This window comes from Conger conger, chromosome 5 (assembly GCF_963514075.1).
Source record: "Conger conger chromosome 5, fConCon1.1, whole genome shotgun sequence".
NCBI classification, from domain to species: domain Eukaryota; kingdom Metazoa; phylum Chordata; class Actinopteri; order Anguilliformes; family Congridae; genus Conger; species Conger conger.
Window position 1 is genome coordinate 17,878,380 of NC_083764.1, and position 18,474 is coordinate 17,896,853.

General features: G+C 41.3%; 1 protein-coding gene across 1 annotated transcript; it reads left to right on the forward strand.

Moving 5' to 3' along the window:
* Positions 1–1,617: 1,617 nt before the first annotated feature.
* On the forward strand, positions 1,618–17,874 carry LOC133129657 (bifunctional protein GlmU-like). Its single transcript, XM_061243891.1, has 3 exons — positions 1,618–1,744; positions 15,178–15,360; positions 15,743–17,874. Exons 1-3 carry the CDS (start codon positions 1,742–1,744, stop codon positions 15,992–15,994), a joined length of 438 nt encoding a protein of 145 aa, XP_061099875.1. The 5' UTR covers positions 1,618–1,741; the 3' UTR covers positions 15,995–17,874.
* Positions 17,875–18,474: the final 600 nt, after the last annotated feature.

Sequence of the window (18,474 nt, forward strand, 5' to 3'; positions counted from 1 at the left end):
GCCGACATTAATTTGAAAACGTGAATTCAATGTTGTGTCTCTACATGAATGCAGACACGAGCGCATCGCTAATTGTTCCTATTTGTAAACGTATCTGCCTTAAACTGAATGGAGGTACGACCGAATTGCTAATCGTTCCAGTTCATGCAACTGGCTGTTCTATTGCTTGCTATTGGCTGAATCGTGGGCGCCATCATTGTAGTTCCTCTTTACGGCTCCTAAATATGTTGTGATTTAAACTGAGACCAGCACCTAAGAAAGTCGCTTGAAAAAAAAAAAAAAAAAGTCCTAGCACTTAGGTACTACGTTTTGGTGAGAACTCCTAAGACGAAGTTTGAGATCATTCTTACGAGTAATTCTGAGCGGCTTTATACATACAGCCCCTAAACAGATTCTAAAGACAATACACGCATTTATTCATAATGCAGAATTCATAATGCATCAAGTTTTTCTACATAATTTCTAAGTTCAGCTACAACATTCTGCTATGAATATGAAAATCACGGGAGGACAAAAATGATATAGTATAAATGGTGCCATATAATTCACTTTATTTTAATGGATAATTCACATTTAAAAGAAAAACATTTTAATTGTATACTGGATATTCATGAAATCATAAAGTAAATGGGTGATACTGTCAGGTACATAATTATTAGTACCCTTGATACAAATGAAGAAAAAAGGCTGAATATAATACACAGATAGTAATCTATAGATAATAATTGTCTATCAACAGTCTTTGGGAATCAAAATAAACTTGGATAAATGTGATTTGTACTGAGAGAATAATCTCAGGTCAACTGTGAGACCCCAACACAAATTAAAGCAAACACTAGAGCGCAGAACTCGCATAACAAATAAGTCATACTGTTTAATAATATTGATTTTCTTTGTATACTGAAGCACATAATGTAATTAACAGCAGGTGGCAGTATAAACCAACAAATGTAAAGGCTTTCCTGAGACAGCCGTGATTGGATATAGTTAAACATTAAAATGAAACTCTATTTCTTGGATTTAGTTCAATTCTTCACAATTGGCGTTTAAAATGAATGTATCATTCCTTTATTCTCATTTCATCAACAGTATCTAAACAGTATCTAAAGTAAATAAAAATTAAGAGTGGCCGACGTTGAGAATCTGGGCTCGTGCGTTTCTAGTAGGCTACAGTGGTTTTGAACCGAAACACATCAGGCAGGATAAATGCTTTATAGACAGTGATACGTATTTGTCTTTGCATTTGATGAATCGTTTGATAATTGCAAATGTGGTGCGGAATAGCTTCCATAATAGTAAATGAGGACGCAGTTATTGCAGATAACAAGAAATGTGTTTGTGGGAAAAGGTTGCATGTAATTCTTACATAGATGAACGGGAAAATCCTTCAACAGTGGCCTTAAATCTGATGTTAATTTGACAGAACAGCCCCGAACAGGACCGCTTGAGAAGTAGCCTAGGCTTAATTTTACATTTTACATGAGCTCTTTGAGGAAATCTTGGCGACTATAAATCTGGGTGGTTATGACATTCTTGGATGATACCAATACCAGCAACGTGTAACAGGGGCCTATCCAGACAGACTTTAAACTCGTACTCTTATATAACGCACGTTGGTCAGATGCTGCGCATTGTGAAATTCAACCTTCAGCCTTAGAAAAAAGCTCACCTGGCCTGAAGTCAGACGGGAAAATAAGAGGATAAATCTGGATCTAGCCTTCTAGTTTGCAACAAAAAAAACATGGTAAGTATATTGAGCTTTACATTCCATATGTAATATTTTATAATTTTTCAAAGAGTGAGAAGGATACAAGTGCTCTTCCTACTGTTGACCAAACACAGGAAGAGCACTCGTAGTCAACAAAGGACAAGCAACGTGATGATTTATCTCTAGTAAATCGCATTTTCAAGATCCAAAACTTGGTGCTACCACTTTGATGATATCAGGCAGGCACAGTCATGTTTACCTTCCAAAGTTGAATAACGTTGTAACTGAGAGAAAGTTATATGGTGATCATAAACTCCACCGGCCACTATAATGGCCTACTCTAAGAGGCTACAGTGTAAGGACGTGAAAGGGGATTACTTTGATGTGCATAAACTGGTGGTTAGGTTTCATGTTCAAGTTTATACATTTATTGTAAACACATTTACTGTGTAATACACAAAAAATACATATTCAAAAGACAACGTTAATGTATACTGCCACCAGGGGTCATCGTGAAAATTCTCTCAGTAAACACGTTTTCATCGGTGTGAAGTATTTAATTATGTAAAGCTATGAAAGCCGCCCTGGATAAGAGTGTCTGTTAAATGCCTAAAATGTAATGTGGTATTAAAATCCCTTGCTGATACACCACCACTGACAGAGTGAGACAAGATATGGTTATTAGGTGCTCTTTGATTCATAATCTGCTTCTAGTTCAACTTTCCTGACACTCACAGCTGGGATATGTTTTATACTTGGAACATGTTTTTAAATGTCAAATGGGTAAAATCTTATATGAACGGTCAGCTATATAACCCCTTCATAAATGCAAAATAGGTATTTGCTGTAATAAATTCAATAGGCCTAGGTCTATGTCGTTTGTCACTTTGGGAATCTCACTTTGCATCAGTGGTAATATGACACCTAGTTGCAGTAAGGAATGCATAATTTATAATAATTTACTGTACCCATGAATGTGCTATGTATTGCTGACAATGTAGTTATACAGCTCTTCTGAAGGACCATTCAAAGAAAATGTTACTGTGAAATGTTTAGTTTGACGAAACAGTTTCCTATTTGTATTTCTTCATAAAATGATAAGTATGTCTGACATTGTGAATCCCAATCTGATATTGTTCTCATTGCCATGCAATAGTGAAGAATTATATCCACATTCTACATTTAAAAGACTTACATTGATTAAGAATTGATTAGTTTCATGCTTTTCCAAAAAAAATCAACACGAGGCTGTCAACTTGCAAAATGTTGTGTCTGGGACTTTAGTTGCTTGTTGTTGTTTTATTTACATCTCCCTGCCAAGTTCATCAATGTTCAACCAGGTCACTGAGGGGTCACCTCCGTGGAATTTGTTTAAAAACACGTCCAGCTTCACTACTTGTTGATAAAGTGATGTTTACACTCAGAGATCAATCAGAGCAGTCTAACTGAAGAGGGCGTGGAATATTATGTGGAAGTGCTTTCTCATTGTGTATGCATTCATGCAGTGTTTAATGAAACACAGAAATTATACGCTCATCCAAATTCACATTATTTGGGAGCGTATACAGTGCTTCCTCTTTATGTATTGCTGACTTTATTGAAACAAAGAAATGTGTATCTATAATCAGATAGGTGCTGATCTGAAAAATAGACAGAGTAAAGGGGAAGAGTCGCACACGTCATATGCTGCAAATAATGTGAATTTTATGTTCGGTGTTAATAAATTCACGTTATTTGGGTGCAAGTACACTCTTCCTCTTCACTTACTGCGGAGATTACCATTAGTTTCATTGCGCAGCTGATAATATAGGTTCACTTTAGTGGTAGGAGAATTGCATTGCTGGGCTGAATGGCCTGTTCTCGCCATTATGTTATGTTTGATTGATTGATTGATTGATTGATTTTATTCAATGTATAGTTCCAAGAATACATGGAACAGAGGACATGCATCTCAAACTTCATCAAGGATAAAAACACAATAAAGTCACAGACTTGTTTCCATTGTGGTCCTTGGTCGAGGACAGACAAACAAACATGTTATGTTATATCATTCTGCACAGCCAGTCACACACAAAACACAGTGCAAGCCGAGTTTATGGAAAGAAAGCCGTTGCCCATGATTCAAAGCCAACAGCCTTGTTAGCCAGCGTTCTGCAGACTGCCTCTCTTAAGTGGTCGAACTGTACTCCTACAAATGCTCCAGAATAAACACCCAGGGAACCCAGACATCACGCCCGAGAGAGACGCAACAAGGCTCTCGGGCTATAGTCACACTTGTTTAGTGTCGGACTTGTCTGCACCAAATTTACACAGCGCTGTCACGGTGGCTGCATCCTGCTCGTATCGTCGCACAGGCAGTGGAGCTGGATTATAAATGATTGACTATGCATTACCTCCCACTCCCCCCACCCCACGTCTCCCCCACGCACCTCCACCCACCTCCCACCCCGCCTCCTCTGATCCGCGCTCACTTTGGACACCTCCAGCCTGCCCTTCTGTTTGATTGCTTTTATCTGTGTTTTTCTTCTCTACCTGGTTCCCGGCTGTTATCAGCCCTTTCTCATCACGCTCGGCTGGGAAAGCAAGCATTGGCGCTCGTCTCCAGGGTCCCCCCCGCTGACAGGAAATCGATGGCCGTGTTCCCACGGGGGGATAATTAAGGGGGCCGCAGTGTCGGCCGGATCCGTGCGTCTCACCGATCGCACGGGGCAAAAAGAGCCGGTGCTGAAATGTGGGGCAGGAGGTGTGGAATAAATACGCAAAGTGACGCTTTGGGTGTATGTCTGTGGGCCTTACCCATATGCCTCAGTGAGTGAGACAGGACACTGATATTTCACTGGTACATTTTCAGGTATACTGCTATACTCAGTGAGCACTTCATTGGGTATTTATTAGACCTTATTGGTCATCTGCAGCTGTAGCATATACACTTGGAAGTTTGTCGCGTTGTGTGTTTAGAGATGCTCTTCTGCATACCACTGTTGTAATGTGTGGTTATTAGTATTACTGTCACCTTTCTGTCAGCTTTGACCAGTCTGGCCCTTCTCCTTTAACAAGATGTTTTTGCCCACACAACTGCTGCTCACTGGATGTTTTTCCACGGTCAAAGTCACTTAGATCATATTTCTTCCCCATTCTGACATTTGGTCTGAAAAATAGTTGAACCTCTTGACCATGTCTGCATGCCTTCATGCATATAGTTGCTTCCTCATGATTGGCTGATTAGATATTTGCATTAACAATCTGGTGTACCAGGTCACTGGGTATATACTGAAGTGACGCACACCTAGGTTATGGGGGTGCTGGCTAGTGGAACATGAACTAAATATAAAGAAGCTGCTGCACTCTTGTTGTTTTTTAAACATATATATGTGTCTGTATTGAAGCTTGTGTGTGGCACCATCTTTTACATTTTTAGTTTTAACCACAGAAGATACTGTTATGAGCTCTGTTTTTTAAATATATTATTTAAACTGTTTAAAAAGCTATTACTAGTGGAATGGGCAAATTAATCAAAGTGTGGCTTATACACCTCGCTTGTTAGCATTAAATGCAGGCAAGTTGGCACAGATGCAATTCGTTCAGACTCAGACATACAGAAAACCACATTGCCAAAAAATGAAATCAAATTAAAACGGCTCCTTACCTTAATCCCTAAAACAAATTATTTCAAACACTGGCCCACAACAACACAAAAGCACCCTTCATGTGAAGATATGCAAGCAGTTTGAATATGGTCACATGTGGTTCATTATGCAGAAAGCACTCGAGAGGCCCATGTACACAAGGAACGTTGCTTTCAGTAATGATGGGATTCAGAAATGATGCCACGGTTAGATTTAAGTGTGATTCTGCATGTCTCAAAAAGGCAAGAGTTATGTGCTAACGGCAGTTCACATTTACCAGGGAAACAGTGAGTCCAAGACTCAGTTGTTAATTAAGGATTAGTTCATTAATCTCTTTATTTATTTAGTGTCTTGTGAAGGTGTGGGATGTAATACAGTGTAGACAGAGGTCATGTTTTGCATGCTGATGACATTGTGGTTGTGCCTTTGCACAAAATACTGTAATGACTCTGTAATGACGATAGGGGTGGTGATGGAAGACAGAGTTTTTGTGCTCCTCTTGGGACACTGACGGCTGGTCCAGCACCTCCCAAAACCTGGGAGGCCTACAGGACCCTGGACAGCAACACTATTACATCAAGGCATATGCATCAGAGATTTATTATTAACATCCCTCCCATTGCCTTTGCCTGGCCTAGCCACCTGGATCCTTTTGAGTGAGATGTTTTCAATGGTTTTCATTGATACTGTTGTTCAGTGTCCCCTCAAAACCTCCAAAGGATTTCAATCTAAGAGGGACATTTTCCACTGCAGGCTTTTGGAGAAAGGAAATAGTTTAGCTCTGTCTTCAGTCTTTTGGAAAATGTCTTTTGCCTTCAACCTGCCTGTGCAATACTATTTAAAAAAAACTTTTGGTTTCAACCTAAAACTGTCCTAGTGTCCAGGCTGCCTTAAAATGTTGAGTAAAGTGAACTTGAGACGATATGGTTGACTAGGATTAGTGTAAGCAACAAGTTCACTTAACTCACAATTTTATGGCAGCCCAGACACGTAACTTTGAAACAAGAATCGTTTGCAGTATGTAGTTCAGTCTTTTTCCCCATCTGGAGGAAGAAAGTGGACATTGTGTATATGTAGTCCTTTCACCTGCTGACACGGTACTGTACTACACCTGGCTGTGTCATCTCACGTTTCTGCATGGCACAGCTGCACGTATTGTAGTGCGCATTTCCTGGTGTGCAATGGACCGGGCGCCCTATTCACCCAAACTTAACCCAATAAAGCCCCTCTGTGATTCCCTGGATCAGAGTCGGGATCCACAGCAAGTGTCCTTGTTGAGCCATGTGCAGCCCTTCTCTCTGAGTAGAGTAGGCACTCTGTTTCCCATAGAGAAATACACGTGCTTGTGCTGTTTATGTCTAGTCAAACATGCTGTTTATGCCGCATAAGATACTGAACTAGCTCAAATCGAATCCTCTTGTTATTTTATGACCTTTAATTTAATAATGGGTTTTGACAGTAGGGCGTCGTAAGGGTCATAGCATCGCATATATTTGTTCCTTTCTATCTGAGCAGAATACAAATCTGTATGCTGATAAAAAACCTTCGCAATAATCATTGGTTAGATTTTGAATGCCTCTCAGTATTAATTCAAATTATCCACCGTAAAAATATCCTGTTTCTCCAGCACTGAATAGCACAAAGGATCATGGAGTTGCGCTCTTTGAAGTGGCATACTGATTTCCTTTCTTGACAACCCAGTATGGTACTGCTTGTCTCCTTGGTTGCATTGTGAACCAGTTGCACCAGAGTGTATGAAACATGGAGAAAATGGCTGAGATTGAATAAATGCTTCACTGTAAATCTTTCGGGTGGGTTATATTTGTGTAAATTAGGAGCATGTGTCCATGGTGCACAGAGCAGGCCCTGTATTTCACAAAATTACACCTTATTCTCATTTAATTATCCCTAATTTAAATTCAATTTGACCTTATTTCATTCACTTACTGCATATTTTAATTTAATTATACCTTGTCAAGGTCAAGGATGGTAGTGCGATGTCAGAAGCATGTTGGAGATATGGTGCTATGTGTGAGATAGTCAAGTTTAATCTTCCAGAAATGTAATAAAGACATTTTTTTGGAATATTTAATTTCAAGGAGGATATGATGTTCTGTCCACTGAAGAGTACATTATTTTCGCCGAACAGAGAAAAAGGGTAATCACGTAATTGTTATTGCAATATATTGACAGCAAGAAGACAAATTGGCACCATGGATTATCGCATACCATACAAAAGGCGATACAAAAACCTTTTTTTACCAGGGTCCCATTTTATTAAATGGCATGAATCAGGATAAGTAAATTGCTTTGTGCTCTTTAAGAATAAGTGGGCAGAATGCAATTTTTCCACATAAAGGTCACTCACCTGTTCTTTATTTCGCATACACCTCTCCTGCCACTTGTTGAGCTGCCTGGGCTCTCCACTTTTGTATTGTATCATATGGTACACCATATACACAATAGGGGCATGGAAGCTTGCCTCAGTATTTCTTGCAGTTCATATAATTAGTCTTTTTGTGAAAGCTACATTGTCAGATTGGTTATATGGGCAATACACATCCTTTTTTCCAGGAACCTCATTTCTTTCCCTTGATAAACCTGTAAGGGCAGCATCTGGGCACTGTGGTAATGCTAAAATTAGCCAGAGGAGCTTCAAAGAATTTTCCAGAAACTTTTTTTTGAAATGTCCGCTCTTGAGCAGGTTTCAAAGTTATTAAAGTAGGAGGGTAAAACCAAGATCAGCTGTCAATCTCTGAAGCTGAGGATCCCTGGCAAATCTTGTCACTGCCTGTTCCATCTCTCTGCCCTGTTTCATGTGGAGGAACCTTCAACTCACACATTGGGATTACAAACCAGTGACTGTTTGACTTAATACAAGCCAAACAGTGCTACAGTACATGAGAAAGCTAATACTCGGTAGTGCAGCTGAAACCTTTGGGCATCTGGTACAAAATTGTGAGGGATTAGCATAGTAGTGATACAAATAGCAATCATCCTAAATATGAAATTGCCATAGGATTGCATAGAGAATATGAAAGCTGATTAGCATTTTGGACAAATGAAAGCCTTATTCAAAGCCTTCAGTCCCAAGTGGCAATATTTGATTGGATAAGAGAGATATCCACCTGTTTGTAGAGAAATTGGCTTGTATCACTCCAAAAACTGGGGAGTAATTTCTGGCCTCTTCAAGGGCTCATCTCTGTAACTGCCAGTGTTTGACTTCATCTGTCAGAGTGATTCACAAGCGTGTCATTCAGAAGCGCTGGTTAAGGTTGTTATATCAGTGAAACGCCATTCTTCACAGATGCTCCTCTGTAAATATGTGGCAGTGATAATGTCTCCTGTCTGGGCAATAATCCATTGTTCCGTCTCACAGAAGACATTGAACTATAAAAAAAGAAAAAGAAAATACAGTGTGTGAAATAACAATTTCCACCACAAAGTGCTCTGTGCGGAACTTCTCTGCTGCCAGTCGAATCACTTTTTGTCCCTCAAATAAATGCTTTGTGCTGCCAACAGTCTTCATCACATTTTTCTTTAAATACAGTTTGTATATATGTAATTATTCATAATCAAATTATGTTGAAGTGAATTGAAGTGAAATGTACTAATATCAGTCAGTGCAAGTTAAACAATCTGAAAATAAGATTCGGACACCGACTGATTAATGTGACAGCGAAGGAAAAACCCTCTTATCCTTGGGAAATGCTACAGCCAGTTGTGTGTGGAAATGTATGGCCACAGTTCACATGCTGGCATGATTCATAAAGGAGCTGTGTTTGGTGTGAGTTGTGCATGTCTTTATCTCAGGAGCAAATAGGTAATCCAGTTGCCCTTTCTGTGGTTGTTGAAGTCTGATTTGTTTTGATGATTGATGATTGATGACAAGATATTCAAATACTCCCTTTTGAAAATGTTCTAGCTTATTAGCTTATTAGCTTGGTCGTTCAGGGATATGGTTTTTTCTTGGTTTTTCCATCTGTCAGTGTGAAATGGGGTTTACATTTGTTTGATTCTTGACAAAACTATTTCAGGAGAAAGTCATTTCACCCCTGGTTTATATAGTGAAAGCTGTCAGCGCTTTTATCTTCTTTTTTTACCTCCACTCAATGCTAATCTTTGACTTGTTGTGGCTGTAGGCAGAGTTCAACCACTTGTCATGACATACATTGTTATCACGGATTAGAGCAGTGATCAATGCTGAGTGTGTGAACTTGTGTGTGAACTATAATAGGTAAAATTGGTTCAAGTAGATGAGTGTATGGTAGGCCTACTTGTTTTATATTCAGTTTGATTATTTGCACTGCACACATTGGCTGGCAACCATAGTCAGTGAAACTGCTACTCCTCCGGTGATAGGCCAAGGTTGTGAGCCTGAGCTGAGAGCTGGTTGCTCGATGGCTACAACAGCAGGGTCTGGGGCGAGGAGATCTCTATGTCAACGTGTTTGCACCGGAGGGGGGTACATGTTTCACAGCGGGTCAGAGAGGTCAGCCTTGTATTTAGCTAGTGGTAAAGGTCTTCACGGGGATCAGAAAGAACAGCCATCGAAGCTCATTCAGCATTACGGCCCCACCGCCTCTCCCTCCCCGCTCCCCCCGGCTTTGTGTGAGCTTTACCCAGGACGTGAACTATGAGTAATGGACTCGCGGGGCTCAATAACGCGCAAAGCAGTATTAAACACAGGAGGCCCGGGAAACAATCAGACCGGGGACCCCAGGGAGGCAGGACATCGGCCTGAACAGAACGGGCTCAGTCTCGGAGGTGCGGAATTAGGCAAAGCGGGCACTAACAATGCTACAGCTGGCTGCTGGCGGGGAGCGCGGTTCTGAGGGGGCCGGCGGCAGAGCCCCGCTTCCAGGTGGCCCCCGCGGCCGGGGCGGCCCTTTTCAGTTCACTAAGCGTTAAGAACCAGGGGAGAGAAAGGGCACATTGACGGAGAGGGTGAGACCGGGGTTGGGGCTTAGCTGTGGGGTGGGGTGTTGCTCTCTAGGGAAGGGGGGGGGGGGGGGGGTTCGGTGGGTTGGTGCAGTTGAGGGTTAGCCATTGAAAAGAAAAATTAAAAAACATACGAGAAAGATAATGTTTCTGTTTTGCTGCAAAGCCTCCGATCCAATCAGTGCAGTAGCTCCATAGGTGACGTGCAATTGGTGATCGCCCCACCCATGATATGGCAGAGTTCAATGGGTTCCTTTTTCATTACTATCCAGTGACCCCTGCTGGCTGATGGGGCACCCATAGATTGCAGTCAAGCCACAGGTGAAAGGTCTTCCTCTGACTCCACTCTATACAAGCGTATCTGTAGTGGCAACACATATTTCAGAGGATGTGGATGTCTCTCCTGAATCGCAGTGGGGCTCTGGAGTGTACACGACTGCAATTGCAGACCATTCAAAATTGGATAAACTTTGTCCTTTTAAGTGTATTTAAAAAGAAATAAAAATATGCATGCATTCAATTTTACTGATATTTTCACAAAAAGTGTTTAATGTATTTTTTTAATTCAAGATTAATAGAAGTGAGGTTTTTCAAGAAAACCAATTCATAATTCTTGGGTGTATGTAGCCATTTCCAATGGGAGCAGGATTAACCAGTGGCTGTTGAAGATTCTCTCTCTGTCTCTGTATCAGTTTTGCAGGGCGCTGAGGCACTTCCACAGTCCAAGTACCAGGGCCACAGGGAACAGAAGCATTGTGACATGGCTACAGCACTCTCAGTCCTGCTGTAGAGCGGGCTTTTGTCCTCTTTCCTCATAATGGTGGTGTTTTTGTCACATCGCTGTAGAGCACGCTCCCCTGCCTGCTTTTGCGGGATTCAATGCCCTCTCTAGACACCTGAAACCTTCACAATTACATTCATCCCTGCTGGCAATGAGGTCCTGACATCCACTACATGACATGACATTCACACATTCTGTGTGCATTGATAAATATTGTGTACATTTTCATTCTGTTGCTCCGTTCCCATGTGAATCTTCAAATCAGATGTTTTTCCCCCACAAAATGTTTGGCAAGTGCTTTATGTAACGGCTAAGATTAATACTCCTTACTGAAGATAAAAATCTTCTTTTCACATTTTATGAAATGTAATTAATAATTACATTTCTGCATTGTGCAAACTTCTCTTCTCAATACATTCTCAGCAATAGCAAAATGATTTAAACTTGCTGAAGAAAACGCATGCTGCATTAACCAAAGAAAAAAAAAATTCTACTTTGTAACATATAAATTGTTTTAATCTGTATGAATTCAAGCAAATATATGTAGTATGTTTGTTTTCCAAGGGCAGAATGCAAGGTTTTGTAGAAAGTGTCATTTAAGTCCTCTGTCTTTGTTGGTTATAATGTAAAATACTAACTAATGGAAGGAGGAACTCGTATCAGCTTGTTGGCCTGTGTGTGTGTGCATGTGCGCATATGTGTGTTCCTGTGTGCGCATGGTGGACTTGCTTAATTGCTATTTCTCAGTCTTAACCGTATCCACATTAGTAATCCCCTTCCCTTCATTTTACTTTTGATAATGATGCTGAGGAATATACATTTAAAAAAACAATATAATTTACTGACTGAGGCTATTTGACTATCACTTCAGTGTGTTTGCAGATAACTGAGCTGTGACTAAATTCAGAAGGAGCAACACCATTAGAAGCAGAACGGGCCAAATCTGTTTTTCTTTCCGATCTGATCTGTTTGGTTTTCCCCCAGACCTTCATTTCAATATTTGCGCAGACCCTTCATGGGATCAGTGGAGGAAGGCTGAGAAGCCTGATCCCCTGTCAACCGTAAGGTCTGCGTATGTGTATATCTGTGTGTGTGTGTGTGTGTGTGTGGGTGTGTGTGTGTGTGTGTGCTCACATGCATGTACATGTATGCATTCACATGTACATGTGTGGACTGCGCTGGTCTGTTGGAGGATTCTTGCCATGAATAATAAATGAGTTGAGCTCACATATCTTTTAATAGCCACGGTCTCCTATCAGAACCTGTTTCATTTCACGAGGTGCAGGATCACATTGCCAAGCTTCTTTCTTCTGATAGCAGTGTTTCATTTCAGTGGAGTCTATCCTGTGGTGCAAAACTGCTGTTCAAGACGATAACTGCCATTACGTAAAAAGGGATGGTGCCTTTTTTTCATTGTTGCAAGTGTGTGCTGTCTATTACAAGCTCCTGTTTCAGTTTGTTCACAATTTTCTTTATCAACAGTGAAATAATCTTGAGGATGCTGAGCTAAGATTTTGCATTATGAAGTGGAAGTCCAAAGCAATGCTCCTTCACTGGCTGGAACTTGACTCTGAACAGCACAGAAATTGTGTTTTAACAGATAATTAAGGGCAGCTTTTTAAAACTGTTCATTTTAAATAATCTTGTTGTGTGTCCTAGACATATTTGAGAGTCCATGTTCAGGTGGGAAACATTGGGGAAACAGAATTGCAGACAGTTTGACTATATTCTCAAGGACACAGTAGTCGTGTGGGCACAGCACTCTTTAATACATACAAACACACACAGGCGTGTACACAGACTTAGGTGCACTTACACTTACATGTGTAATACTATCTGTCAACACAGTGGGAGTCTGCTCCTAATAAAGACTTTGCATAGCAAATAAAGGAAACCTACTTGGGAATATTATTGTAACACTGCTTCAGCAAAGTGCTACTGAATGTCAAATCTGGCAGTCTGTCAGCTCCGCGTAGCCTTGCAATCTAATGAAGGAATGAGAGAGCTTAAGTAGGATGATGTGGATTTATTTGGCTGTGAAATTCATCTGTGGCTCCTGCTGTAATTCCTTGCTTGAGCTCTGGGGAAGACAAATTGGTCTGCTTCCTTAAGACTCTGTTTGTGCAATCTAATTACTGAGCACAGCGGGAATCCAGTGTAGTATTCACCAAGACAAGAAAAACATACCTCCAGCTGTGTTATTCAATGTATTTATGATGAAATATATACATTTATTTATTTTCATGCTTTGGCTGGTGTCCACGTTTTATTTGACACTAGCCAAAGCATATTTGAGATATGTGCGGTCATATTGTAAGGCTTTTAAAGGATTTTCTTATTCTTTTTGTCTATTCGTCTTCAATAGCATGTCACTCATTAACTCAGTCATCTAATAAATCCATGACTTACTTGTATGTGTTTGTTGTTTATCCCAAAACAGTAAACTTTTCATATGAAATGTTAATTTGTTCTGAAACAAAAATCATAAATATTTTACTACAAAGTACAGTAAAGTATAATCTGTAATTCAATGTAAGCTTCTTTGTTCTCATTCTCAGCTGTAGTAATATAAATGGTAAATCTTTTCCACATTTTTATTTATTAAATTAATGCCTCTCTTTCACACACACACACACACACACACACACACACCAACACCGACCAGCTCATCAGGAACTATTGGGGATTAGATGTATTGCTCAGGGACGCTTTGACACACCCAGGGCAGGAAAATGAACTGCCAACCACCTGACTGCCAGACAACTGCTCTTACCTCCTGGGCTAATGTCACTCCATTAACCCGATCAATTTTTTCCCCTTGTGGTTGAGTTGTCAACGTCTCAAATTATTGTTTTGTTCATATTTATATCATATAAAAAATTGTGACATAATAAAACTGCAATGCCAGACTGATAAGAAGACCAAAAAGGATTACAAAAAAAAAAGGATTACTAGTGAGAACTACAGTTTAGATGCTTATCAGCCTCTTATTCGCAAAGAAGTAATAAAACTCCAGGCTCACCACGCTCATGGTTTACCTGGTTATGAAGCTATGACTGTTTTCTGTCTAACAGTGAAGTTTATTTTGTAATTTGTTCAGCCATTTTCAAGAAAACTATATATTTTATATTTATCAGGACAATACTTACAGTAAGTGAATGTCGTCTTGAACTACTGGTACTTCTCATTTTTGCGTAAATGCATTGCTAGGTCGTATTAGTACCAAACTAATGTAATGTAAACCCTTTCCAACAATGTATAATGTGTCACATTCAGGTGACGGATAGTTTAGGAATATTGCTGAGTTCGCATAGCAGAATTCATATACAGATATGCGTAATTACAGGATTTGAACTTAAATAAAGTTCAATTTAAAATGTGATGCAGGTTGGTTAGGGTGATTAATCCTTTTTGGAGAGCTTTTTGGACGCTTTGGCCATGCTTTATAAAAACATATAAATACTGTCATATATGTGAATACAGATTCATTTTCTTGATACATTTTTCATCCAAAATCTGTTTTAATAGAAAAATAGGCTTTTCTGATCATTCATGTGTCTGGACAAAAATATATGCAGATGTTTTGTATTTGGATAGATTTTGGGACTCTTGAGGACATCTGAGTGCAGTTTTTGGACAACTTTAATGCCTGTCGATATGTTTACCAAATTTTGTACACAAGTTGACATGAAGTTTGTGCCCAAGTATAAAGTAGTTCTGGGTTAGTCCTTAACTTTTAGATATTCAGTGCTACACTATAAAAACAGCAAAAAAGGCATATTTTTCTTTTTTTGTGTACTTTTGTGTACATTGTATGTACATGCTCTGTTTCAGATTTCTGAATGGTGCATGTCTGTTCTTTCATTGTCAGTTTTAAACCATGTGTATGAGATATTGACACTTTTATAGGATGAGTACTAAAAAGGTGGAAATAGCCCTCTCGGGGGGCCAAGTGGAAAGGGTTAAGGTAGACAGTATAACTGCTTTGATAGCCTGATGCTCATAATGTTTCATAATTATTCAGTGAATGCTGCATAATGAACCAGGCTTTTGGAGGACATCTTTGGACAGCCCCTGTACTGCAGCGAGAGAACCCTGTGTCCTCCTCTCCCCTCCCCCAGGCTGCAGGGGCCTCAGACCTGACCGTACACGCTCTGCGGCTGGGGCCCGGCCAGGAACTCCTCAGCTCCCTGGTCGCCTTCACCGAGGAGAGGAAGCTGAGGGCACCCTTCATCATGACCTGCGTGGGCAGCGTCACCGAGGCGAAACTCCGCCTGGCAGATGCAACGGCCGAGAACAGCAGGGTACTGGGACAGGACTGTTGTTTTTACTGTGGTTATGGTCCAGTATTTTAGTTTTAGATAATACCTTTTAAAACATAATTTCTCTGCAGTAGTGTTAGGATGTGACACTGATACAATGCCAATATGTTTTATCAGCACGGAGTATTATTGAAATGATACTCAGTTATACACAATTGTCTGGCTTTCAACAGACAATTGATGAAGGCCATGGTAGCCAAAGCTTAATTTTTTAAACGATAAGCTTACATTTTTTTAACCAGGAAATATCACATCTTTCATTTTACATACAAAAAAACGATCTCACCAACATCTTTGATGAACATGGCTTTTGTAGAGACATGAATGCCATTGTCTTCATTGTGATCTTCTGCCTTGCTATCAGCTGGTTCATCTTCAGGGGAAGTTTGAAATTGTCTCGTTGGTGGGCACCTTGAACAGAGAGGCCCACCTGCACATCTGCCTGGCAGACAAGGAAGGGAGGACCTTCGGAGGGCACGTGATGGGGGACCTGAAGGTCTTCACCACCGCTGAAGTGGTCGTCGGCGAGGCCAGCGATCTGAAGTTCGCTCGCGAGATGGACGACCGCACCGGCTTTCCGGAGCTGGTCATTAACTCTCGCTCTGAACACGCCTAACGACTTGTGCTGGTTCACACCCCCCGCCGCCCCCTCCTTTCCCGTGTGGAATAAGCGCTGTGAATAAATTGGGCTAGTGCATGCCGCCTCAGCTTATTGCTTCTCTCTAGCGATTCGGGCACTTTGATCGAGCAGGTTCCAATCAATTCTTCTGAGGCAAAGAGACGAGAGGTGAAATAATTTCCAGGCAAACTCTTCAAATGACTTGTCATTAATTCGCCTCTTCTTTGGCACTTGTTTGTGCAGAATGAGATGCGTTCGGCTTGCTCTGTCTATTAGTGGGACTGCGCTCTAGAGACTTTAACGGGCTGCTAGGCATAACAAATGAGGAGAGTGTGTATGTGTGTGCTTGTGTGTGTGTATGTGTCTCTGTGGGAGTGTGTGTGCTAGTGTGCGTCTGTGTGTGTATTTATGCGTGTGTGTGTATATGTGTGTATGCCTGTGTGTGTGTGTGTGTATTGTATGCATGCTTGTGTGTGTGTGAATGTGTGTGTGTGTATGTACTGTATGTATGCTTGTGTGTGTGTATGTGTCTCTGTGTGAGTCTGTGTGATTGTGTGCGTTTGTCTGTGTGTGTATTTATGCATTTGTGTGTGTGTGTCTATGCTTGTGTGTGTGCGTGTGTGCATGTGTGTGTGTGAATGCGTATGTGTATGTGTGCGTATGTGCTGTATGTATGCCTGTGTGTGTATGCTTGTGTGTGTGTACTATACGTGTGTTTGTGTGTGTGTATTTATGTGTGTGTGTATGTACTGTATGTATGCTTGCGCGTGTGTGTGCATGTGTGTGAATGCGCGTCTGTGTATGTGCGTGTGTACGTGTGTGTGTACTGTATGTATGCTTGTGTGTGTGTGTGAATGTGTGTCTGTGTGTGCGTGTGTGCATGTGTGTGCGTACTGTATGTATGCTTGTGTGTGCGCCTGTGTGCATGTGTGTGGCACACTGTTTGCCTGTCCTTACAGAGTCACTTATTAGCGCTAATTTGAGGAGCCGCTGAAAGGCGCGCGCGACAGAGGCTGTCACAGGGCCGGGACACAGCGGTGAAGAGGGAGGCGGTGAAGGCCACATTGACTGGCCGGGGCCGTCCGGCTTTAACCCTGGCACAGGGCCCGCGGCTGCCTCCCGCACTGAGAGCTCCCTTTGTTCAGAGAGAGCCATCAGCAGTCAGCAGTCTCCAGAAATATGACCGGGACAAGCCAGCGGAGAGGGCTACGGACAGACACGCGGCTGTCTGAGACACTCAGGAAGTCAACAGCTGACGGAAAGGGCTGGAACAAAGGGCTCGGTGTGTGTGTGTGTGTGTGTGCATGTGTGTGTGTGAGTGTGTGCGGGTGTGTGTGTGTGTGTGTGTGTGTGTGTGTGTGTGTGTGTGAGAGAGTGTGTTTTTATCTAAATCCATGAGAACAAGTGTGTGTGTGCGTGTGTGTATCCATCCCTGATTGAATTGACCTTTTGTGAATGGAAATCTTGATATTGCTAGCCCCATGAATTTCCCTCTTCAAATAAATTTGATAGGCTGCATTTCAGCTACCAGTTTCAATACCCTAAAATTCCTGCCAAAAGTGTCAATATTGGCTCTACAGTTTATGAATGAGACATGTATATACAGACAAAATTTCTGATTTTCCAAAATGTAATTTGTCACAGCAAGTCTGAGTCAATCAAACCATAATTTACATGGTTCATCATTTGAGATCCGGAGTATACAAAGGCTTAAAAAATCATGTTTGCGTGAAAAGGATTGTCATGAAATATAGTCAACACATCCAACTCCAATTTAAGTTAATAAAGCGTGTAGATGTGTCAGCTTGATAAACACATGTTCGTCTTTGTATTTTACCCTCATTAGTGGACAATGCAGAATGCCAGAAGGCATCAGCCCAGAATCAGCCTATCTACTCCATCAAACAGAGTTTGTGCTTATTTAGATAGATATACTGCATTCATATAAACCAGGAACACCACAGCAAAAGTAGCAGTTTATGGCCATTTTGCACAAAACAGATTTTTCATATTCACTTCTCAGGTACCATGTGCTCTGTTTCTGAACCTTTTCATCACCACCGTTTGTCCAAGCTCATTACTGTGTTCTGCAGTCATAAACGTTTGAAGTCATAAGTTCCTATTATTTCCCCCGAGATCAAAGTCTAACATCGATGTTGCAATACAGTGTCTTTTGCAGAGTGTACTTTTTCACACCAATTTAAAGCTCTGGTCTAACTGGTTTCTTTATAAATCAGCCTGGCTCGGAGAAGCCAGTAGGAGTCCCTCAGGGGGCTGTGCTGGGTCCTGCTAATAGATGTTTAACTAAGCCCCTTCCTTTCAGCCGACGTGACCCCCTGATTCCTCGAACACAATGCGAGAACTCCCCCGGGATTAGCAGCGACCCCCGCGGGGAGCGGGCCACACGGGCGATGAAAGAGCGTGCCATTTGGCGGTCTGGCAGAGACCGTCGGAAGGAGACGCACGGACGTGGGAGG

Coding starts and splice junctions, on each gene's coding strand:
- LOC133129657 (XM_061243891.1), top strand. Junction 15,361..15,742: donor CAACGGCCGAGAACAGCAGG/GTACTGGGACAG, acceptor CCTTGCTATCAG/CTGGTTCATCTTCAGGGGAA.